We start from the raw sequence: 26,266 nt of genomic DNA, 5'->3' as shown, positions 1-26,266 counted from the left end.
GAAGTATACGGTTGACACATTTTAGCAATTAAAAATTCGAGATGAATATAAGGAAACATACAGAAGGAAAAGTCAAATATTTCATTTTACATCGGGCGTTTCGGCACATGCTTTTGCAGCTGTACGTATTTCGAAAATTTAGCAATTAATTTGTTATCGGCGCTCACTCTAAAACATTCCTTATTAGTCCAACATTTTGCGCAAATCGCAGTTTAAGTTAATAATGCCATGCATATTATTTGATTGTTAATCTGTACCGTTAATCTGTTTTAAATATCGTAAATTCGTGTTTTGAAATAATTAAAACAAGAAAAGTCATGTTATATTATTTTGTTTTGTAATTCAAACATTTTAAATTACATAATTATTGGGTTTTGCATAAGCCAAATTTCCATTTAAAAAAAAAAAAGCACTTTCTTTAAACCTCATTTATTCCAACTTGCAGGTCATCAGCCTATTTTGAAATCATCCCTGAAAGCAAAAATTGGCTACCGACATTTGCCCGTTTGCTGGTAATAAAACAGTCTGATTTTTTTTCTTTAAGTATCTTGGTTAAAGTTTTCATGTACAAAACGCAATAGTTATTTTTATGTGTGGCAGGATTACTGCTTAATAAAATGAAAAAACCCATCGTAACTTACATAAAAAGCAATGTGAGGACACTTATACTATGATCTTATATAGTATTATTTATATAATTTATATCCACGAACATAAGTTTGTAGGATATACGTGTAAATCTATATAATGGATTAGTCACATATTTCTCTGCAAATACCAGCACACATATATCAAAGTGGTTAGGAATGAGATTTTGACAAATTTTGCACTGACGTCGTTGCCGAGAAAAGCGACTCAACCTTGTGAAAACCGATTCGCGTACTTTGTCAACTTCTTTGGATAAAACAAAAGTTTAATGTTAAAGAATAACCTAAATCAAAGTTATAAAGTCAGTGTTAAAATAATATTCCGTAATTTCTTTTTATATGGTTTAAATTAATCTCAGCTTATTTAACATTTATACAGTAGGGCACCGTTCGACGTTGTTAATTTTCGGATAAGCTTCTTGCTTTTTTAGGCTAGCTTTTTCTTACTTTTTGAGATGTTTTGCTTAAAAAAATGCAAATGTTGTCTGTGGCGATGGAGTTGATTCGTCAGATGTAGCGCTTTCATAATATATGCTTAACGAAAAAGTCAAGTTTTGACCATATTTGGCGCCAATACATGGCGACGTTTTTCGTGACGCTATTGACGTCATTTAAAATAAGATTTTTTTTCGCCGAATGGCTCGCCGTCTTCGTGCAAGCAGTTTGTCAGGTATTTAGCCTTTAATATTTAAAATGAGCTTTTCAATGGTGGGTATCTTGTAATGTACTAGATAATTATTGTATTTTTCATCGGCCTCTTTAAACGAGGATGTTACACTACAAGTGTCTGTTATCTTATTAACATTTTAAATTAAATGACAACGTGTGATTTTTTTTGGTCTACATTTTCATATTTTTTAAACAGGATAATGAGCTGCTGTAATGTGCTGACATCACGGATGGATCAAACAAAACAAACACGAACTCACTCTTATGTTAAGATAGAGATTAAGCATTAGTTTGAACCGATTTTAACTTCCTCTATTTTGTATGTTGCCCTAAGGTATTTACATGCTTAAACAGGATTTGCTTTTATCTACGAAAAAACCCTTTATCTGTATTTAAACAAACTGCCATGTTTCAAACATCCGTATTTTAGCTTGCCACCTTTCAGCTAATCACTCTTTAATAGGCTCTTAAACGTTTAAAATATCCGGGTTTTACAATAAATGTACATTGTATAATATACATTTACATGAAAACAGTCTTAATACAATGTATATTACAACCTACGTAAGTCTTTAAGGCCATGATAATATTAAGATATTTTAGCAATCATAAATAAATGTATCTTAATATACAATTATATTTGGTTGAAATAGCAGTTATCAGTGTTCCATATATCGACGGCGTATACGGTCCTCTTGAAAATATTCGAAAAGCCAACTTAGCCGTCTTGCAAATAGCACAAGGAAAATAAATAGTTGATTTACACGCTTGTGATCTACAAATACTGACATTACCAAAGTAAACACTCATGCACACTCAAAATAAGTAACAACGACTTTCGGCATGATTCAAGAATTTCGCATATTATTAGCACACCATGTATGTACACCATGTATGTATAAGAATCTTAAATTCCTACGGTGATTTAAGTCTGTTATAAATGCGACTGTATAAACCCAACACGCGATGGCTAGACCCCCCGCATAGCAACTGCATTCTGCCAGATTCCTTTATTTCTTAGCAAGAAAGTGTCCGTTAACCTGCGTTCGATTACCCATGTCATACATTTGCGTATATAAGCAAATTATTACCGCCAATAAACACCGGTCGCAATATCAGTGCTAACACGGCTATATTGAACGATCTGTGCTATTATATTTATCGTTTTGTATTTGTCACCCCGTTTTTTTTTAATGTTTGAACTTCGATGTAAAACTTACAGGAAATATATTATTAATATTCCGCGTGATCACAATAATTCGTTATAGTGTAACAATCAGTCGCAACAATTTTAAAATGTACTTTTTCACCGAATTAACAAATATGTGTACCCGAATGCCTCAGAAACGTTAGTCATAGTATTCGAAACGTAAGTAACTTGTTATGTTACGAATAACGCCTTAAGCATTACTAACGCGTGACCATTACTGTAATAGGTACTTCTGAACAATAATAGGTGTGCGGTTAGATCAAGCGTGACACAATTATGACTTAATTATTACTGTTATAATTTACGTGGTCAAGCCTTAAAGGTCCTGAGTCAAGTTTAGTTATGTTGAAACATGAGACTAGCATGTGTATACCATGTATACGTTTAGTTAGTGAGATATATCTATAAAAACAATATAATTTTATAATTAGAGTTTTTAAACCGTACATTAATTTTGGATAATTTTTTACATCTGCGATATATTTTTTAATTATACTAATACATGTTATTTGTATAAATCATGCAAATGCACCAAATCTGCTGGCTGTACTTTACGAATTCTAAAAATAAATTACTGGTAAGTTTTTTTTAATTAGAAATGGAGAAAGTCGCAATGATATATTTTAATCTCGCTTTACGAAAACGAGGTTTAATGCTTACAGTGTCGTCCCATATTAGCATGTGAAGTCCGCACAGGCTACTCAGTGATAACACTTTCCGCCTACTCTGGTTTTACGCTTAGAAGGGCATTCCTTTTAACGAAATATTCCATAAAATAGGAAAGTGTCGTAGCTAATCTAATACGACTCTTAACGCATTAATTTGCTTTATACCCCGATTTCCCGGAGCGAAGTTCAATTATATAGTAAACCATTTCAAGATGATACAAACATTTAACTCTACCGACTATTTCACAACACCCACCCTTTAAACTATCATCGCCTTGCACTTCCTAAGTCGAGCGTCTCTGACGGGGAACGATCGATCATAGGCCATCAGTTGCTACGAAAACGCTGAACGTTTTTGGTAGAAATATTTTAGGGGAATCTATCTCATTTGTTCGGTGGTGTGATAAGTAATATATAGGTCGCAAAATTAATATTTTGCGTTTTGCGCTTAAAGATAAGCATGAGGATTGACGGCAAGACAGGTGAGAATTCAGTGATTATATCGGCAGAACTTTATTAGATTTTTATTCAGGTATGCAAATATTTGTTAGGCTTTGAAAAGTCTCAATATTGATGCATGCCATAATTGAGACAGGCTGAATTAGGGCACGGGGATTTGTTTTAAACGATGATAAGGAAATTTTTGTTTCACGTGCTTCGCGTGCATTGATTTTTGTAGTTTTAAAAAATAACCGTAATCTAATACTGCATTAAGAGATTTAATGTTTGGTTATCGTGATCGATAATATTGATAATATCGATACATGTTATATACATACAGTAACTTCCTGGGTTATATATTCAATTTCGTATTTTTCACATGTGCGTAGATTGTTGCGTCCGCGAGCAAGTTATTTTTGGTTAACAAAATGTATATCAAAATTGCGATATTCGTCGATGACTGATTGAGATATGCGATGTTAAATCGATATGAAATAAATTCAAGAATTACTATTTTTTGACTCGAAAAATATGCCGTGCTATTTCGTTTACAGGCCTTCTATTTGGGGACCTTATGCATTTTAATGCGTCGCATTGGTACATTTCACATCATGTTTAAAACATTTTGATACAAATATTTGTAAGAGAACATCCAATGATTCATCGGAGAACGTCGATATCAAATTGCCCGAAGGGTATAACTAAACGGCCGGGATAGTTTTCATATTTGTTTTCATTACATTCGCTTCGATTCGATATTATATAACATTACGAATTGCACGTATACGAAAATATTACAAATATGAGCCTTACATGGTTTTCATGTAACCGTACCACTGAACCAGAAATAAGGAAACATATAATGCCAACAAAGTAATTATCTAATTGAGTTTTTCAATGTGTTGAATTTAAATAAATGTTGCTTTTTAACATTTAGAAGAGAAACATTATTGGTATGTAACGTTAAATTCGCCGGACGTCGCAATAGGCTAAGAATACTGTTACTTATCGGTTGCCCGCGTCAACACATTTACAGTTTCCAGGCGTTGAAAGTTAACCAGGAAGAAAACAGAAGAGTAGTAAAAGATTATTTTACACTGCACTTATTTAAAATTGCTTGTCAGCAGTACTTCAGTAAATTAAAGCATGCAGCTGAGCGTGACTACACCCGTTACCCAATTATTGTGTTTAAATTACAAGTTCGAGAACCCGAAGCCTGATATAAACAAGAACAGCTGTACTCAATTACGAACCCTTTTTGTTCATGTCAACTAAAGGAGTAGTACTGGTAAACGTTCTTCGCATATCTCTTAATTAGAGATTCCCCATTCTGAGCCTTTAAGAAGCGCAAACTGGACTCTTAAGCACACAATATTGTTATGAAAGGTTCTGAGCGATCGTGAATTAACGAAAAAGAAAGAATGAAAAGTTCATCAATACAATATGCGTTGTTTTCACATTTAACTTTTTCACAGTACGTCGAATACAATGCTACATACTCCAATCAGCAAGTGAATATTTCATTTCAGTATTTTTTCAAGTCAGATTTATTAATAAATGAGAACCAATTTTTACATCTGTAGTGAGAAGAAGATAGTACTCCTTTACATCGACTCCTTCGTTAAACTGTATCTATCGGGTCACTAGCGCGCATCTGGAAAGTGTTTGCATCTCTAGCGTCTATTTTGTTTGAGGTGATCTGTTTTTAAAAGTGAGTTTAACGTTTTCCTTGTTTCTTCTTAATCTTTTTTTTAAGCTTTCAAATGAATATGTTTTATCAGACAGTAAACGGGCACATAATGAATGAGATAGCATGAGGAAATTCTTTAAGCGGTTGCTTCGCTTGGCTACCATGTAATGTATGTAAACAAGAGCTTAAGCAATACTATTCTAATGTTTAGCAATCGTAAATTGCGAAACTACATAAATGTAACACAGCCGTTAATCGCTAAATGTTTTCAAGAAGCATCAGCTGTTAATATTATTTTTAAAGAGAATAAAAGGATTTCATTCAATCCTAAAAATTCAAATACATTCTTAAGTAATATATATTTTCAACAAGAACGTTGGTTACAATATAAATACAATTGCTTCACAGTAAAAAAAACCATTTATATGGGCCATGCTCTGTGAAAGGGTTTTTTATGCATGTGCGTAAAGTATCATCCCAGATTAGCTAATCAGGGACGACACTTTCCGCCTAAACTTGATTTTTTCTCAGAATATACTTTTTTAACGGAAAAATATCATTACAGCGCGAAGTTTCGTCCCACATTAGCCTATGCGGACTGCACAGGCTAATCTGGAACGACATTTTACGCACACGCATTAAACCCCTTTTAACAGAGCACGGCGTATGTATATACATCAAATAACAAACTGGTGTCTGAAATATTTTCCGATATTAAGGCTCGTATGTGTTTGTTGCATGTTAGGTTAATACGTTTATTGTAATTCTGTTCTCATTGTCTCTTTGATTTGAATGACAAAAACGATATCAAAATAACAACATTTATTTGCTTTCATGCAATTAAGAAAATGGATAACCAGGAATTTTAATAGCATAGATTTGAAATTCAATATACGATCTCATAAAAAGGCAGAAAAAAAGTAAACACAGTCATCAATAAGTACATATATACAAGATGTCGAATGATATACAGTCGGACTGTGCTAGGAACGTGGACGAAATATGTTATGACTAAAACAATACGGGGGCAAGTATATTCACCTAACAAATCGATGTACGTTTATTTCTGACATTCAGATACATGTGTACCGGTAATGCGATCTTAGTGAAAATTTCTTGCATATTTTAGACTGGGTGTTTGCATCGCTTACACTGTCACTTCTATTATCATTTAAACTGTATATGTATATAGAACATATTGAATTACCTGGACGAATCTTTACTCGTTTTACAAAAGTACGCATTGTTTTGCAGTCTAATACCAAGCAGGAACATATTAACTTTGACTACGTACACAATTGTATACAGGTACATATATATAATTATGTGTTGCGTGACTGAAATGTAATTCGTTTATAGCGTATTCGTTTTATGGTCTTCCGACACATTATATAATACGTTTCAGATCCATTCTATAATACATCCTATAATACGTTTCAAACCCATTCTATAATACGTTTCAGACCCATTCTATAATACGTCTCAGACCCATTCTATAATACGTTTCAGACCCATTCTATAATACGTTTCAGACCCATTCTATAATACGTTTCAGACCCATTCTATAATACGTTTCAGACCCATTCTATAATACGTTTCAGACCCATTCTATAATACATTCTATAATACTTTTCAGACCCATTCTATAATACGTTTCAGACCCATTCTATAATACGTTTCAGACCCATTATGTAATACGTTTCACACCCATTCTATAATACGTTTCAGACCCATTCTATAATACGTTTCAGACCCATTCTATAATACGTTTCAGACCCATTCTATAATACATTCTATAATACGTTTCAGACCCATTCTATTATACGTTTCAGACCCATTCTATAATACTTTTCAGACCCATTCTATAATACGTTCAGACCCATTCTATTATACGTTTCATACTCATTCTATAATACGTTTCAGACCCATTCTATAATACGTTTCAGACCCATTCTATAATACAATTCAGACCCATTCTATTATACGTTTCAGACCCATTGTATAATACATTTCCAAACTAGGTAACGCTGTTTTCATCCGAGTACTGAACAATTAATTCAGAGGACTGAGCATTGCTTTATAAATATATGAGTCGTGTTCTGAGAAAACTGGGCATAATGCATGTGCGTAAAGTTTCGTCCAAGATTAGCCTGTGCAGTCCGCACAGGCTAATCAGGGACGACACTTTCCGCTTGTATGACATTTTTCGTTTAAATGAAGTCTCTTCTTAGCAAAAATCCAATTTAGGCGGAAAGTGTCGTCCCTGATTAGTCTGTGCGGACTGCACTGGCTAATCTTGGACGATACTTTACGCATATTCAGTATGCCCAGTTTTTTCAGAACACGACTCATACGCTGGATAACTGACATTTAAGCCGCGTTCCTGAAAAAACTGTGCTTCATGCATTTGAAACAAGTGTCCTCCCAGATTAGCCTCTGCAGTCTAAACTTTCCTCTTTTATGAATTCTCTTTTCAAGGACAATCCAGTTCAGTTGAGACGGAAAGTGTCGTCATTCATTACATTGTGCAGACGACACTTAATGCTTAGGCTTTTAAACCTGTTTTCCCAAGATCGAGGCTCATGTAACACACGCATGATATTCGCGTGTGGTCCACTTTAGGCGCTATACGTTATCAAATATATACCATTCATTTGCGGTTTTAACTCGTTTCAAAACAATAAAGCACTGTTTAGAAAACTATACCCATTATTAACACACTCATCAGCAATTCATTGTCTAAAACAAACTTCCACTGACACACGGGCCACGGCAATGCCTAAAACACGCTCACAGACAAGGCTCGGTTGCAAAACACTAACAAACAATGTATGAGAGACAACGTTTTATCACTTGATATAGTCTAATCGATACCTATTAATACAACATTACGTTGTTTCCAAGGAAATGTTTGGCAACGACCAGCTGCTGAGTCACGTGCTGTGTTTGCTTGCGTATATGGCATCGTTAGATAGTTTTAAAGGTTAGTGTTTGACATTCAGATATTGTTTTAAAATATGAAAATTAACCAACGCGCGAAAATTCATTTGCATTACGTTGGCAATACAACACGCTCACATATATTCACGGTTTTGTGTCCACACTATGTTTTGTTTGTAAACATAAAGCCATGTTCGCAGTTCTGTATGACTTTAAAAAGGAGACTGTGAAGCGAATGTTTACGAAAACAACTATTTCTGCATCAATGTACGTGGTACTGAAATCATTTCAGTGCATCAGGACAACGTGAATCTGAAATACATGTTCTACAAAGAAATAGTATGAGCAAAAACTTGATCGCTCATCTTATTTTAATTGAGATAGAAACGACGATACTTTGAACTAGTATACCTTTACCAGATGATATGCAAATTTGAACGAAGATCTCTTAATTTGCTTGCAAATGACTCGAATGATGTCCTCATTTGTTTCACCCGATCAATTTTTATAGGCCATGCCATGAAGAGTAATGGAAACCATAGGAATATAGTGTCTAAGGTCAGGAAAGGTTTGCTGGTTGTATTGCTTGCTCAACCGGGTATTCATACGCCAATATTTCACGGCCATTAATCACTGGATAAATTAATCTGCGCTGAATCGCACTACATTGCCCGATTGTTAAGATAATGCGAAAAATGTTGAAATAAACATATAAAACCTACTTACCCTGTATAATTATCAGTGAAATTTCAACCATCCGGCCTTTAGCACCACCTCGGAAGTAGCATTGGCTCATTTATTTATGCATTGCAAAAAAGAGGTGGCACCTGTGATTAACGGCCGTGTATTTACCCCTATTGTGACCGAGTAAACGTCTGCATCGGACAGTATTTAAGTCAGTTCGATGGACACAAGATTGAGAACTTTAACAAGGGTCACCCTCACTTTTGTCATTATTATTATTTTGTGCAACTGATACATATTCATTACCTGTGTAAATAAGCGTGTCTTGTCGTTGCTGTGATTACTACGTTTTCGGTCGGATTTTTACGTTGGTTAGTTTACGTTAACCGCATTTTTCAGTTCTTCACTTGAAGCAGTTCATGAGTGATAATTAATGCCATCTACGTAGTTAGCAAGTGATTCACTGTGTTTCCCACAATGGGATGTGTGAAACCTGCACGGAATCAAGTGCTGCATTTAATCAAGAGCACAAGTCCTCGATGTCATAATTTGTGGTCAATCATCACGCGTTCGATGAGCTGTCAGTATCATAGTACATAGCACGCGTACTACTTATATTAAACTGTCAACTAATTGACTCGCGTCGTGCGAAAATGGGTCTTATGCCATACATGGCAATCATAGCTCCAGATCTGCCTGCGAATGCGCGAAGTCTGGTAAGATGTTATGTTTACCGCTAATGAGACCACAAAACCATTCGTGTCTCTGCAGCTAATTGTGTAGCTCCTTAATCGCGCAGTCTGGTCCGGAGGTAATCTGGCTTATGACCCATATTTGCATGACGTCGATCAATTTATGTCTGAAACTTTTTCGCTCAATTGATAAAGCCTAACACCTAACGGGAACGCGTTTATGTTCGTTTTCCTTTAAAGGGAAATGTTAACATGTAATCATATTGTTCAAACAATTCGCGTTTTTTACACTAGTGAAAATCTACAATATCAATAAAGGGAGGCCACGACACTATTGATACAGAAGTATAATATTTCACGATGTCTTCAGCTTATGACTAAACCTATATATAACGAAATGGTTTCTTCGCTGTATGAAATAAAAAGCGTTTTAGCAAAGATGATTTAGCCACTGAAATTATAAATGAGCCGGGCTCTGTGAAAAAGGGGTTTAATGCATGTGCGTAAAGTGTCGTCCCACATTAGCCTGTGCAGTCAGCGAAGGCAAATCAGAGACGACACTTTCCGTTTTTATGATATTTTTCGTTTCAAGAAAGTCTCTTCTTAGCAAAAATCCAGTTTAGGCGGAAAGTGTTGTCCCTGGTTAGCCTGTGCGGACTGCACAGGCTTATCTGGGACGACACATTACTCACATGCATTAAACCCCTTTTTCACAGAGCTCGACTCAAATTCATTTAATGCACTAAATACAAAGATATGCCTCTAGAAATGGAAAATCATGGATTTTCAGGAACACGGGTTTTCGAATTTCAAATTGTTACATGTCCTTCCTTTTACTGAAGTGGCTATACTGTAAAACACAATCGAAGGAAATTTATTTGCGAAGAGGGAAAATAAACAACGGATGATGCGCACTGTTATAGAAAGAGCATATGATTGTTTTAAGGGTTTACATTGTATTCGATTTTATTTACATTAATTATTACATTGTAGTCGATTTGTTAACAACCTAAAATAATCGTAACTGTACGGGCCAGGTATTAATATAAAACAGGGCAAATGACACTAATCTATTTACTAAAAGGGACCTTTTTACATGTTTTGGCTTGAATTAGAGTTTGTGATGAAAAGCTTTAAATTGATATATGTTAATATTTGAAGTAAAAAGCTCCAGTAAAACACGAATAACATTAAACAAAGAAAAACATTAATCCTTATTTGGTCTCGAACCGCTGACGCTTAACCCATTTATGCCTAGTGGACTCTCCCATCCTTCTAAATTGGATCAATTTATTTTCAAAATTAGGGATGTCTATATCTATATTTAGAATATTTCTTACAGAAATTCCTTTAAGCAAACAGCGAAGACCCTGATGAGACGCCGCATCATGCGGCGTCTCATCTGGGTCTACGCTGTTTGCCAAGGCCTTTTTTTTATAGACGCTAGGCATAAATGGGTTAAAGTAAAAATATAGCGCCCAAACCACTCCACCATCCGTGCTCACACATGGTGATGTGTATTTGTACATAATGTATGCAATCTTTGTTATATCAAGAAATATAACGATAGCAAAATAACTCAAATTATTCAATCGTTTCGCGTTTGTAACGCTTTATAATTTAACGGTTTTTAAATCGTCAGAAGATACATCTAATGGATATTTTAGAGCATGGTAAATGTTAAGCATTACTGTTTCCTCGCAAATATCATAACTACATGTAACGAAAATTTGCAAATCTGAAACTTTTATTTTCAAATTTGGCAATTTATTAAAACGTGAAATGGTCACTATAACTATTCGGACAAACGTGCGTAATTAATCGTTACTGTACGTATATCTTACTGAGTCACTCTACATGATATACATATAATCCGTTTTAATGTTCCGTCGTCTGTATGTAAAAACGGAACACGCTAGGGATTTGTCATATTGTTAGTAATACTAATAAAGTATCACATACATAAAGATGAACATTTTAACCAGTCATTGTTTATCTACAGTAAGTGTTGTTTACCATGTTTACCACGCTGGCGTTGAAGTTTTAAGAAGTCAAGGACTTGAAACAGGAAACTAAGTGATCATGAGCTGTTCCTCATAAGAACAGTTGATACAAACGGAGATAGTCAAGTGGGCTGTGAACGTGTAAGAGCATATGCTTGTTAAAAAATAATTTGTTCTAATTTTCGTTGCGCGATTAGGCAACTTCCGTTTTTGGCGAGGTATTAATTGTTGCGGGAGTGTGTATTTCAATTATTGTAACTGGATGTTAACGTGTTCAAGTATTGGTACGCTTTAGACAATGAGCCTTGTTCTGAGAAAACTGGGCATAATGCATGTGCGTAAAGTGTCATCCCAGATTAGCCTGTGTAGTCCGCACAGGCTAATCAGGGACGACACTTTCCGCTTTTATGGTATTTTTAGTTTCAAGGGTGTCCCTTCTTACCAAAACTCAAATTTAGGCGGAAAGTGTCGTCCCTGATTAGCCTGTGCGGACTGCACAGGCTAATCTGGGATGACACTGTACGCACATGCATTATGCCCAGTTTTCTCAGAACAAGGCTAATAGTAATATAGTATATTTTTCGACTAATTATTAGTATATTTAAGAACGCAGTTTAAAAACAGTATTTATACCATTAATGAGCTGTGAAATTTCATATACGTTAAACATTTTATAAGTAAGTTCTAACCTTACTTTTTGCCAAATTTGTGCTGCACATATTTTAGTTTTAATGGGCTTTTATATGTATATATTAAAACATATTATTGAGTACAAATAGTATATTTTATAGAAATTTTGAACTTGAAAACATATCACAGAGGCAGGCGTGTAAAGAAAGCAGTCGGTGTAAATAATTTACTTCCTGTAAGGACACATACGCATTATAACAATGAGTGACAACGAGTGTTGCGTTGAACCGGAAGTTGAAATGGAACAGGTTGACGGACAAGGCGCCGATGCAGCGAATGGGTTCGAGCGCAAATATGACCTCCCCGAAAAACGTACGTCACGCGTTATTGATGTACTCTGTAAAATAAGCGCGACATTTTGTCATTTCACAGTTTTAATAGCAGTCGATAATAATAAAATTATGTTCTTTTATAACGGCTTCGGTCGCATAATATACGTGATATAAACATTTCCATTATAAAATTATTTCGAGCTCACTTGTTAAATCTAATCTAATCATTTCTGTTTGGAAATTGTGGAGAGCTTATGCGTATAATTATGTTCATCCTTTGAGAAGTGTTTTGGTTTGCTTGCGTTGTATGTATTATCACGGGGTGCTGTAATATTGCTGTCAGATGCACATTCGTTGTTTATGTGTTAACAGAAAACAGGAAGAAAATATATAAACAAGTTCGTTTTGAGCTATAAATATGGGGAATATTTTTTATCAAAAGCATAACAATACAATGTATCGGTATCAAGTCATGTGGTGTCCGATTTTTTATGCTTGCAAATATTTAACCCATTTATGCCTAGCGTCTAGAAAAAAGACATTGGCAAACAACCTAGAACCAGATGAGACACCGTATGATGCGGCGTCTCATCAGGGACTGCGCTGTTTGCTTAAAGGAATTTTTGTAAGAAATATTATAAATAAAGAAATAAATATACTAGACATCCCTAATTTTGGAAATAAATTGATCCAATTTAGAAGGATGGAAGAGTCCACTAGGCATAAATGGGTTAAATTTACGACATGTCGGTAGTTTACTCTGGTATCACATCTTTATTTTACTGTTCTGTAGTAAAGGTCTGCCACCGGTTCAACACTAGTGACATTACACTATGTTATAAAGGGATAATTTAACAGAGTTGGCAAATATGTGTCCTTCTGAGCAGGGCATTGTTTTGGCAATACGTATTTGAAACAAAGGTTAACTTAACTGAGTTTATTGATTTACTCGTCTTGGCTCTATATTGTATTGTATTGTATTGTTTTTAATCGGTCACAAACGCATCTGAATGATGGCATAGACCGGTCATACAGAACATGGTCACAGTTTGTCAAAATGGAAATACTAAAATAACTCGTTCCCATTTACAGTATACGTCTTCGAGTAGCATAGATGATATTTTCATTATTATTTCGCTTAACAAGATGGAGCCAATTTATGATACGTCCACAAAACGGACAACGTAGGATATAATGCTGGGTACAGTTTTCAAACCGTAAACCGAATAATGACCATGTGTACACTGTACACTACATGCGTCCAAATCGTATGATATCATGATTTGAAGAATTCATGGTAACAGTATTTAAAACATAAAATTATGCTTAATAATGTAATTGATACAAACGTGTCGGATGCGAGGTATGCACCGGCTTATTAAATATACATTTTCCTTCCACAAATTAAGTAAACTAATGCGCCACAACGAATATCCCATTTCAGTTGTTCGCTCGTTTCATCAAGCCTTCCCAATATCATTATTTTACACTTTCTGTTACTGTAATACTTTCGTATGTACCGTAAGGATACTTGGAATATGAAGAAAGGTAAGCAGTAGTTTTACCTTCTAGGAAAAGATTGCGAGGAAAAACTTTATACGACTATTTAACTCAAGATAAAAGCTAGAAAGCAAATATTCAAGAAAAGCAAACGTTAACTTGCATAATTACGTGTTAATATTGTTCACTTATTACATAGGTTAGTCAATAAAATTTGATGTGAACGTATTAAAAGGTTGCTATCTTTTAACGCCTAATCTTTTTCTCTCCATATTTCCGAACGCAGAAATGTTTGACTAAATTCGTGATACTAGCATTTAACCAATACCTGTTGTATGTAAACTTGTATGACCTTATTGAATGTGCATGTACTAACGGACGCAAACAAATGGACGGTAAACGTCAGTCATGTATGCTAAAAAGCTTGACCTTGTTCACAATACAAGTCAAAATCATGACTATGGAAATATTTGTTCGTCACATATCTCAACTGCTCAAAGTTAATTACCTACACATGTTGTAACCAAATATGGCTATAAAGACGTCTCGAAGAGACAGGATTGCGCTGTGATTGCCATTGATCGTTCGTCTGGATTTTGCAATGATGTAAAGTGTCAGCGCACTTGTAAACATAATGACTAATGAGCGAGAGAACATCACCTTAGGGCGGTAGTTATATATTACTTGATGTGTCTGATGGGTGAAATGTCTTATCACGAAAATACAAACACCGCACACTGAGTTATTAGAGTCTCTTAATCAATGGTCATAAATGCATGTAATACATAGGTTGTCAAGATGTACATATATTACTACATTCGTACTCGGTATATTTTTTAAAATGAAACTTTGCTTTCTTTCAAAAGACGACGAATTAAAGATCTTAAAGAGAAGTATGCTTAAAGCACACATTATCAACTTACCACATGCATGGACATATAAAGCACACGATTTTCAACGTAATTAACCTTTATCACAGCGTGTAGCCAAACGTATTGCTAAGTCTGTAACCGTTTTCGGCAGGCGCTTATTTCTGGTGGAAATTATTTTTAATGTATGCTTCCGCTTATTACCTAAACCACTGCGCTGTAATTCATTATTACTGCGTTATGTGTAGCAGTATTTCACTGATTTCCGTTTTCCCTCAGTAGTTGACCATCGAAAGCTTGCGATCAAACGCATTCAATTTACCATCGCTCTGGGAAAATGGGGCGTAATGAATGTACGTAAAGCGTCTTCACTGATTAACCTGTGCTAAGCAGGGACGACACTGTTATGGTATTTTTCGTTTAAAGGAAGTTTCTTCTTAGCGAAAATCTAGGTAAGGCGAAAGTGTCGTCCCTGATTAGCCTGTGCGGCCGACATCTGGGATGACACTTTACGAAAATGCCTACAGTCCCGTTTTCACAGAGCGCGGCTCAATTGTATTTAACTACTTTCGACAGGGCCTGACCCCCAGAAGTATGGAATCAAGGAAAATCCAGAGGAAAAGGCGCTGGATGCCATTAACCAGGTATGATGAACGATATGGTCGTCTAATTGATAATACTATGTCGCGTTATGAGAAAACGACACTTAATGCATGTGCGTATAGTGTCATCCCAGATTAGCCTGTGCAGTCCGCAAAGGCTTATCAGGGACGACACTTTCCGCCTAAATTGGATTTTTGCTAAGAAGAGACTTCATTTAAACGAAAAATGTCATAAAATCGGAAAGTGTCGTCACTAATTAGCCTGTGCGGACTACACAGGCTTATATGGGACGACATTTAACGCATTTGCATTATGCCCAGTTTTTTTCAGAACACGACTCATACTATGCTTGAAACCCTTCCATGTTTGATAACGTCCTGTGGTTTGGGTGTATGTGTAGCGTTATTCGCGACGGTGACACAATGGGTACAATTCACAATTAAGTCTTTTGTAACGTTGTTTAAAATTTAATTCTGTCTGTATCGTACAGTCAAGATAATAATACGATTTTATTGAATTGTATACACATTTTCTATTAACATAATTTTAAAGTATTGCATATTATTTATGAATTCGGCTAAAAGTCAAATTGTCTCAACAAAAGCTACAGAAGAACAAGGGCTGTTTGTAAAACATGCATGCCCCCCATATGGGCTCTCAGTTGTAGTGACAGCCATTTTGTAAATATGTTTTTTGTCACTGTGACCTTGACCTTTGACCTAGTGACCTGAAAATCAATAGGGGTCATCTGCGAGTCATGATCAATGTACCTATGAAGTGTCATGATCCTAGCCATAAGCTTTCTTGAGTTATCATCGGGAAACCATTTTACTATTTCGGGTCACTGTGACCTTAACCTTTGACCTAGTGACCTCAAAATCAATAGGGGTCATCTGCCAGTCATGATCAATGTACCTATCAAGTTTCATGATCCTAGGCATAAGCGTTCTTGAGTAATCATCCGGAAACCATTTTACTATTTCGGGTAACCGTGACCTTGACCTTTGACCGAGTGTACTCAAAATCAATAGATGTCATCTGCGAGTCATGATCAATCTACCTATCAAGTTTCATGATCCTAGGCATAAGCATTCTTGAGTTATCATCAAGAAACCATTTTACAATTTCGGGTCACCGTGACCTTTGACCTACTGACCTGAAAATCAATAGGAGTCATCTGCCAGTCATGATCAAACTACCTATCAAGTTTCATGATCCTAGGCATAAGCGTTCTTGAGTTATCATCCGGAAACCATTTTACTATTTCGGGTCACCGTGACCTTGACCTTGTGACCTGAAAATCAATAGGGGTCATCTGCGAGTCATGGTCAATCTACCTATCAAGTTTCATGATCCTAAGCATAAGCGTTCTTGAGTTATCATCCGGAAACAATTTTACTATTTTGGGTCACCATGACCTTGACCTTTGACCTAGTGACCTGAAAATCAATAGGGGTCATCTGCGAGTCATGATCAATCTACCTATCAAGTTTCATGATCCTAGGCATAAGCGTTCTTGAGTTATCATCCGGAAACCATTTTACTATTTCGGGTCACAGTGACCTTGACCTTTGACCCAGTGACCTCAAAATCAATAGATGTCATGTGCGAATTATGATCAATGTACCTATCAAGTTTCATAATCCTAGGCATAAGCGTTCTTGAGTAATCATCCGGAAACCATTTTACTATTTCGGGTCACTGTGACCTTGACCTTTAACCTAGTGACCTGAAAATCAATAGAGGTCATCTGCGAGTCATGATCAATCTACCTAGCAAGTTTCATGATCCTAGGCATAAGCGTTCTTGAATTATCATCCGGAAACCATTTTACTATTTCGGGTCACAGTGACCTTGACCTTTGACCTAGTGACCTCAAAATCAATAGGGGTCATCTGCGAGTCATGATCAATGTACCTATGAAGTTTCATGATCCTAGGCCTAAGCATTCTTGAGTTATCATCCGGAAACCACCTGATGGATAGACCGACCGACCGACAAACCGACAGACCGGCCGACCGACCGACATGTGCAATGCAATATACCACCTCTTCTTCGAAGGGGGGCATAACAAGAAAAAACAGCGATCAAGGTTGCATTTCGATCCAATGACATGAATATATCTTCATCGAAAACTAAACAAGGAAAATAATTATTTAAATACAACATATGCAAAACAGGTTTAAATGCGAAGCAGGTAATCCATAATGACAGGTAATGTGCCTCGGACTTAAGCCCTCGTGAAATTACTGAGTCAGGAGTTGCATGATGGACTATAACAACAGCGCCGTGTATTAACGTCCAGATTCAGTGCTTATATGTTATAGGCATTGGGCAATAACTTTTCATCTAACTTACATGTAATATATTTGAGCCGTGCTTTGTGAAAAAGGGGTTAAGTGCATGTGCGTAAAATGTCGTCCCAAATTAGCCATCGCAGTCCGCACAGACTCATCAGGAACGACACTTTCCGCATAAACTTGATTTTTTTGCTAAGAAGAGACTTTCTTTAAACAGAATATATCATAAAAGCGGAAAGTGTCGTCGCTGATTAGCCTGTGCGGACTGCACAGCCTTATCTGGAACGACACTTTACGCTCATGCATTAAACCCCTTTTTCACAGAGCACGACCCATATATGTTTGTTTTGTGTCATTACGTAGGAGATAATGGAGGATGAGCGTTACAAAGATGTGGAAAATCTCACCTGGCAGTTGGAGGTATTCAAAGGTAGAACCGATTTACTGAACCTTTTGGTGTTTTATATGAACATCTATATTTTCAAATATATTAGAGGATTTATTCACATACGGTAATGTTTGTAAAAATACAAAAAAATGCACAGTTTCTGAAAAGCTTTCAACGAACATGTGGTTTTAAAAGTGCAAAAGCGGCGATCAGCAATTTCTTGGTATAATGTTAGCATTTAATATGTCTAACCGTCAACGGCTACAACAGCATGCTTGTATTCAGATTATGAGTTTTAACGCACAATGGGGCATTTAGCTTAATATCGATATCCAAAATAAAAAAATATTTCCGGAATCCAAACTATGTTTTGGCGTTTGTTTGTTTCGAAACGTACTGAAACGCAGCGTATCTGAATTCAGACAATAAGTCCGTACCTCTTTTATTAAAAATCCGCAACAAAAACAACGATTTTGTCGAAATTTGTGTTCCGTTTCCAAATCAGAATTCTCGATTTGCAAATTTTTCCAATTACATATGTACAGCCAAACGCTGCAAATAAACGTAACGCAGTTTTAACGCATTCAAACATTCTTTTTTCAGGCAAGTTCCTCGAATTCGAAAAAGATAAGCAAGGAAATATCGGTATGTTTGACTATTTGTATTTAAAATATATAGAAGATATTAGTTGGTTTCGATTGATATTCGATTTTAATGCACGAGTGATCAGAGATCTTAATATTTTCACGAGAGGCAAATTATAATCGTTATTATATCACTGATTACCTTTTGTCCGTCTTCCGTCATCCGTCGTCAACATTTTTCCTTGTTAACACTCTAGAGGCCACATTTATTTTCTGATCAACATTAAACTTAATCAAAAGATTTGTCCAGCTGATATCTTGGTCAAGTTCGAACCATGATCACGTGAGGTCAAAAACTAGGTCACTAGGTCAAATGAAAGAAAAAGCTTATTATCACTCTAGAAGTCATATTTATTGTCCGATCTTCATGAAACTTTGTCAGTACATTTGTGACAATAATATCTCAACCCACGTCGAAAATGGTTCCGGTGAGTTGAAAAACATGGCCGCCAGGTGGCGGAGCAGTTTTCCCTATATGGCTATAGCAAAGCCTTGTTAACTCTCTAGAAGTTTTATTTTTAGTCCAAGCGTCATGAAACTTGGTCAGAACATTTGCCCCAATAATATCTTTGCACTAAGAGTTCTTAAATGGTTCCCGTTCGTTGAAAAACATTTCTTTATACCACATTTATATAGCGCCCTTTTAATACTCGAGATGTGCGTTCAAAGGCGCTTTACATTTTTTCCTGTTCACTGGGTCATAAGTCGTCCGTTAACATCTTGGCGCAGTATGTATCCACGGCAAATTGGCTTAATTCCCGCACAGGTACCCATTTATACACCTTGGTGAAGAGGAGCAGATGTGGGATAAATTTCTTGCTCAATGAATCAATTAAATTCCAGTGGTCAGGGCGGGATTAAAACCCGGGACCTCTCGATCTCTAAGCCAGCGTCCTACCATTAGACAACTGCTCACAAGAAAAAACATGGCCGCCATGGGTCGGGACAGTTTTGCTTATGTGGCTATAGTGAAAGCTTGTTTACACTTTAGAAGTCACATTTACAGTCCAATCTTCATAAAACTTCGTAATAACATTTGCTTCAATGATAGCTCGATTGCGTTTGAAAATGGTTCCGGTCCGTTAAAAAATATGGCCGCCAGTGGGCGGGGAAGTTTTCCATATATGGCTATGGTAAAACCTTGCTAACACACTAGGAGTCACATGTATAGTCCAATGTTTAAGGTTTTACAATAGCCATTACAGGAAAACCGCCACACCCCCTGGCGGCCACGTTTTTCAACGGACCGAAACCATTTTCAAACTCATCCTAGCTATCATAAGAACAAAAGTTTTGACCAAGTTTTATGAATATTGGACTTTAAATATGACTCTTAGAGTGTAAACAAGGATTTACTATAGCCATATCAAATAAACTGCCCCGCCCCCAGGCAGTCATGATTTTCAACGAACCGGGACCATTTTAGAACTCAGCTGAGATATCATTAGAACAAATGTTCTGACAAAGTTTCAAGACTTCTAGAGTGTTTACAAAGTTTTACTATAGTCATTAAAGGAAAACTTCCCCGCCCCCCTGGCGGCCATGTTTTTCAACTGACCGGAACCATTTTCGAATCCAGCAAAGATAGTTTTTGGACCAATGTTCTAACAAAGTTACATGAAGATTGGACAATAAATGTGACTTCTATAGCTTTTACTTTAATTTGGCCTAGTGACCTAGTGTTTGACCTCACGTGACCCAGTTTCGAACTCGACAAAGATATAATTGGGACAAATTTTCTGACCAAGTTTCATGAAGATCAGACAATCAATGTGGCCTCTAGAGTGTAAACAAGGAAAGATGTTAACGACGGACGACGCACGAGGCACTACGCACGACGGCCAAAATGTTATCACAAAAGCTCACCATGAGCACGTTGTGCTCAGGTGAGCTAAACACATGAATTCTTAAGATGCAGTCTGATATTACGTATTTATGATGAGAAGATTTACTTTTAGAACATGTAGCCTTCATTAATTTATATCATTAATTATAATATACTCATTTGATTTTCGGCCTAGATTTAAATTTGATCAGGTTTGTATTGGCTTATACATTTTGTACAAATAAAAAGCACATAAGGTACATTTAGCATATAGGCACATAGTGTACGCATTATTCTTCGCACATTTTGGTAAGAATTTTTCTGATTGAAACAATACTCCCAAGTCTCGTACTTTCTAAACATACCTTACCCGTTTTCGGACAGACCTGTTTGGACTGAAACGCATGATGGAGAAGCTCGGTCAGGCGAAGACACACCTGGAGATAAAGAAGATGATCAGTGAGATTGACAGCACCAACTCGGGCACCATCTGCTACCGGGACTTTGTGATGATGATGATTGGTCCCAAAAGCTCAATTCTTAAGTTGTAAGTATATTGAAGTCGAGTAGTCGATATCGTGCCCACATTGCAACCAGGACGCAGGAGGTCAAGGGTTCTCTCGCCTCTATGAGAGTGTTCTTTCGATCTCCACCAAAGACACTAAGTACTGGTCCTACCCAAGAAACGGACTCGAGAGAATCTCAATAAGCATTCGGCTTTCGATGCAATCGAGCTGAAATAAACATGTGTTAACTAGACCAAGTAGTAAGTATTTACGTCGTTGCATGAATGCTTAAAACCGAGGATAACGGCTTGTCCCAACGTTTCAGTTCTTAACCCATTTATGCCTAGCGTCTATAAAAAAGGCCTTGGCAAACAGCGTAGACCCAGATGAGACGCCGCATGTTTGCTTAAGGGAAATATAATTTCTGTAAGAAATATGCTAAATATAGAAATAAATATACTAGACATCCCTAATTTTGGAAACAAATTGATCCAATTTAAAAGGATGGGAGAGTCCACGAGGCATAAATGGGTTAAGTGTTAATTATCGTTCGGGTAAGTGAGTGCTTTGTTACGAGAATAAAGACTAGTCCCAAAAGCTCGTTGTTAAGTAGTAAGTATTTGCCTGACACTTGGCATATTATGAAAACAATAGAAGATTATGTACGCCGTAAGTATATTGTTAAAGTACTTGTCTAGCCTTAAGCGTAACTTATTTAAATGTTTGTGTTTTAAAATGGTCCTCACAGTATCTCAATATTTCCGTATATCCGACAGACGGACAGACCGTAAGACAGACATACGGATCGATATACGGATACAAGGAGTGACGGACAGACAGGGAGACAGACGGACAGACGCACGGACGGGCGGGCAGGCAGACAGACAAACAAACAGACGGACATATAGACGGACGGACAGACAGACATATACGATTTAAACCCACATAATTTCAATGAAACAGCCGTTATATCAATAGTCAACAGAAGACAGACGAGACGTTCCATAGTTCCTGGCTTACAAATTATTTGCGCTTCTGTTTTGAAAAAAAATCCAAACGTGTGTTTCTCAACAAATTCGATTAGGCTGTTGGATCAATCAGGGACCTTTACAAACAATGCATTGACATGTAACGTTTCTAAGAATACCAACATGAATAGTATAGAGTTGTAATTGACCAAGCCTTTTGAAAAAAGCCACGACATATGTTTATCGAATAATGGAAGTGTAAACAATGATACTCATGATTTGGTGAAACTACCCACCGTTGTTTTTATTAGTAAATACAAAGCATAGTCGAAAACAAATAAAACAATAAGATGTCTCAAATTCAACAAACCTTTGCAAAAAATACTTCTTTGTTGGCAACACTTGGCTAATTTGTAATCTGAATCTGACTTGATCGCTTTGTCAAGGTCTCTCTGTCAAAATGGCGGCTTTGAAAATTTGCCTCGTCGCGCGAAGTCTCGTTGGGTCGGAAGTCTCGTTTCCGTTTTGCGTAACAACGCGTTAGCTTGTTCTTCGATTTGAGTATCGCATCCCTTTGTTTGTATAGGTACTGGGGTCAATACAAAAAAGAAATGTTTAAAACGATGTAAGCACAGTTCGATTGTTCCTTTGCGTTAATCCTGAATGTTCAATTCTCAAAAGTTATTTGTTTTGAAGCGATTTTGCTGTTTAATTCAGTTAAGTTTTATTTAACAGTTCATGAGTTGTATTGTTTAATTAGTTCTCGCGTGTTGTGTTCAAAGCGCACGTTTATGATGTACTATACTGTATTACTCTTACGATAATGATCAATTTGAACAGTTATAGTACCTATTTTAGCCATGTTTTGGGAAAACTGTGCTTAATGCATGTGCATAAAGTGCCGTCCCAGATTAGACTAGACAAGGATCTTATTTAACATTTGAATCTCCTATGACGCCATGCATTGGCTGCGTATGGAATGGTTGTTTGACTGTTTGTTTGTTAATAAGAATATCCGTAAAACAAGTCGAAACTTTGTGGATTTTCGTTATACTTTTGGGATTGAATATAGGCTTATGAACACATGTTTTAATGTTTCCTAAATTTAAAAATCTGGGAGTTTTGGGCTTGTGTGCATGTACATGTATTGACTAAGAGCAGAGGGGAAAACCATCGGGGATATCAAGAGTGAAGAATGGTTGCCTATATAAATAACTTGATACTTTCTGGTCATTAAAGGGTTTACGATAAATGTAGATTAAAAAAATGTTTTGACTGTTTCTATAAAAGAGTGAGAATATCCCTAACACGTATTTACTACTTGCTGAACAATAAAATTATGCACACATGTCCATGACTGGTTTTAAATTTAATATACTGCTCTTTTTGCGGCATCAAAATATAGGCCATTGTTTGTTGCCATTCACACTAAACCTTATCACAACTCGCTTTCAGATGAATAATTATAGTAATACACAGTATTTTTTTCCTTTAAACAAAAAATACCATTAAAGCGGAAAGTGTCGTCCCTGATAAGCCTGTGCGGACTGCACACGCTAATCTGTGACGACACTTTACGCACATGCATTAAGCCCCGTTTTCTCAGAACAAGTCTCAATTATTTAGCGTACAAATCGCGTGGAACGATGTCCACAACTTCCATTTCAGTTCAAAGTCGCCGCGCGTGTTATAGAATGTGCATCGTATTTTGAGCACGTATATATTTCAGGATCCTCATGTTCGAACAGAAGGGGAAGGAGAAAGAGAAACCAACAGGAGTTGCTCCAAAACGTAACCTTGCTGATCTCCCCTGAGCGCCAAATTTGAGCGTTTTAGGCTTTTCATCTTGTAACAATCGAGCCTCGTATTGAGAAAACTATCCCGTTTGTTTTTCTACATTAGGAAATCTTAATGAATATTGTTTCCCGACACAAGAAATACAAATAAAAAAAGATGTGCCGGAAATAATTATCATCATTTTACCAGCAGCAATACTTTATTTACTTTGTATTTGTTATTAATATTTTGTACCGACTGTGTTCTTTATATATATTTTTGTATTTTCGTATATGCATTGTTGTTTATGATAATCTATTAAAGCGTTACTTTAAACATTCTCTTTCATACAAGTCTTTCCGACTATAAAACAAAGGTATTCATTGACAATTCAACTGTATCGTTAATCTTTAAAAAAATTTTTTTGGTCAAACTGATTCTATATGAATGTGCTCTCCTTAATGTGTATGGCGCTCCTGTATATTTTTATTTCTCGACGCAGGATGATATTATATGTTTGCATTAACCCTTGTATGGATGTCCTGTTGTCATCAAAGGGACGTTCGTTATTCGGCAACCACGTGGATTTGAACTGCTAGGAATAATTAAAAAAGAGATACTGCTTATATATCGCACATATATGAGAGAAATAATTGCAAGCTATAATGATGTGTAATTCCTATAAACAAAATAAATTTGCTGTTGGAAAACATGTATATAAGCATGTTGGTAAATATATATGTTCTCAAAGCAGCTATACGTGCTCTGTGTGGAATCGCCCTATCAGCATTGTATTATTATATTACTATTATATTTTAGCAATTAAATTGTTTAGTGCTTGAACGCATGTATGAACATATTCAGGGTATGCTTTTTGGGACCAAATAGAGGTTTAGTGGTAAAAAATGACTTCTATCGCATGCTAGAGTTCAACATTATTTGTCTAAAAAGTTCTGGTTAAAAGCACATTAATACTTAAAATCCACGAAATTTTCGTACAGTTTTTCGAAAATAAAATAAAATTAAAACATAAAAAATAAATGTTCCTTAAAGCAATAGCCAAAATTTAAACTTTAGATTTGGTATGGTATTACTTTAATGATTATGTTTATGCCAACGTCTTCGAGCACAATAATTACTAGTATATCTGTTTTCTGAGTGTTTTTTTATATCGAGTAACGGTATAAGATTGAATGCTTATATTAGTATATGTTACTTTAAATCAAATGCCGGGAATAACATGAACTGTGTCGATATTATGATGGAACGATTGCCGTCAGCCTATTCAATACAATAGCTTGTGTTCATTTGTTGTAGTTGTTATTTTTATTGAAAATTTGCAAAGCGAATATTTGTAGTTTAAATTATATTTCTGATATTCGTGTGAGTAAGCAAATGTGGTGATTGTGATCTTTTGTGTATGTTTTGAATAAAATTCTTTCTTTTCTTAAGTGTTCAAATTGTTGTATCAAAACTTGCATGAAATAGATTTATCTGAAAATTACATGTCAACTATCAATAAAAATTCGAATGAACGAATATTTAACGTTTTTATGAAAATCTAAATGTAGTGTTTAATATTTTTTAGGGAAAAATACAACGAAAGATGTTTTCATTAATAACACATACATAATATACACGTGGTCGTTACTTCTATTCACAAATGGCAATTCATTAATGTCAACTTTGAGCACTCAAATTCACAAATACAAAGATACGCACATGAGTCAACAAAACTATAGTTCATGTATAACGAGGCAAATAAAACGACACTTATTTGAAACACACTTTGGCGAGAAAGAATAACTAAACAGTTTAAGACCTTACATTTATTTATCTTCTTATCTTATGTGAGAGATGTAAAACAGAAGAGCAGAACCAGCATCCGTTTTTAGTTGGTCGCTTAGCGACCAGCTAATGTTGTTGCTCAAAATTCAAGTTATTTCGCCTTATCTACGGAGAGCCTTCTAACGCCACACACGCCGTATCCGCGCGAGAAAGAGTTGTATAATTTATGCAACAGGTTTGAGTTCTCCAACTATATTCATTCACAAATGGAAACATTATATGAATATCGAGTTAAATGTAATAGTTTCGAACGGAGCTTATATAGAAAAGAATCAATAAACAATGATTGTATTATACGTGTCGCGGAAGAGATTGTTTATGAATGATTAAAATAGTCCACTTTCTGCTGCGTCTTCGTGACGTAGTATTTTTGCTCAGCTCATTCATAAATCTGAGGCTATTAATAGATGTGGCTGCCGATAAACAAGGGAGA

General features: G+C 35.9%; 1 protein-coding gene across 12 annotated transcripts; it reads left to right on the top strand.

Annotated features, from left to right (window-relative positions):
* Window positions 1-1,270: 1,270 nt before the first annotated feature.
* On the top strand, window positions 1,271-25,431 carry LOC127853297 (allograft inflammatory factor 1-like). 12 transcript variants are annotated; one of them, XM_052387694.1, is made up of 8 exons: window positions 11,281-11,314; window positions 12,515-12,646; window positions 15,552-15,619; window positions 18,242-18,308; window positions 18,870-18,911; window positions 21,120-21,282; window positions 22,796-22,834; window positions 23,939-25,431. In XM_052387694.1, the coding sequence occupies exons 1-8, from the start codon at window positions 11,296-11,298 to the stop codon at window positions 24,021-24,023; spliced, it is 615 nt and encodes a 204-aa protein (XP_052243654.1). In that variant the 5' UTR covers window positions 11,281-11,295; the 3' UTR covers window positions 24,024-25,431. The 12 variants fall into 12 exon arrangements, with proteins under 12 accessions (XP_052243664.1, XP_052243665.1, XP_052243654.1 ...); XM_052387696.1 differs by lacking the exon at window positions 11,281-11,314 and adding an exon at window positions 11,644-11,785 and having other exon boundaries at window positions 12,436-12,646; XM_052387700.1 differs by lacking the exon at window positions 11,281-11,314 and adding an exon at window positions 11,647-11,785 and having other exon boundaries at window positions 12,464-12,646.
* The last annotated feature ends 835 nt before the right edge of the window (window positions 25,432-26,266 follow it).

This window comes from Dreissena polymorpha, chromosome 12 (assembly GCF_020536995.1).
Source record: "Dreissena polymorpha isolate Duluth1 chromosome 12, UMN_Dpol_1.0, whole genome shotgun sequence".
Classification (NCBI taxonomy): Eukaryota; Metazoa; Mollusca; class Bivalvia; order Myida; family Dreissenidae; genus Dreissena; species Dreissena polymorpha.
The sequence above is the reverse complement of the archived record's forward strand: the minus strand, read 5'-3'. Positions and strand labels throughout refer to the sequence as shown.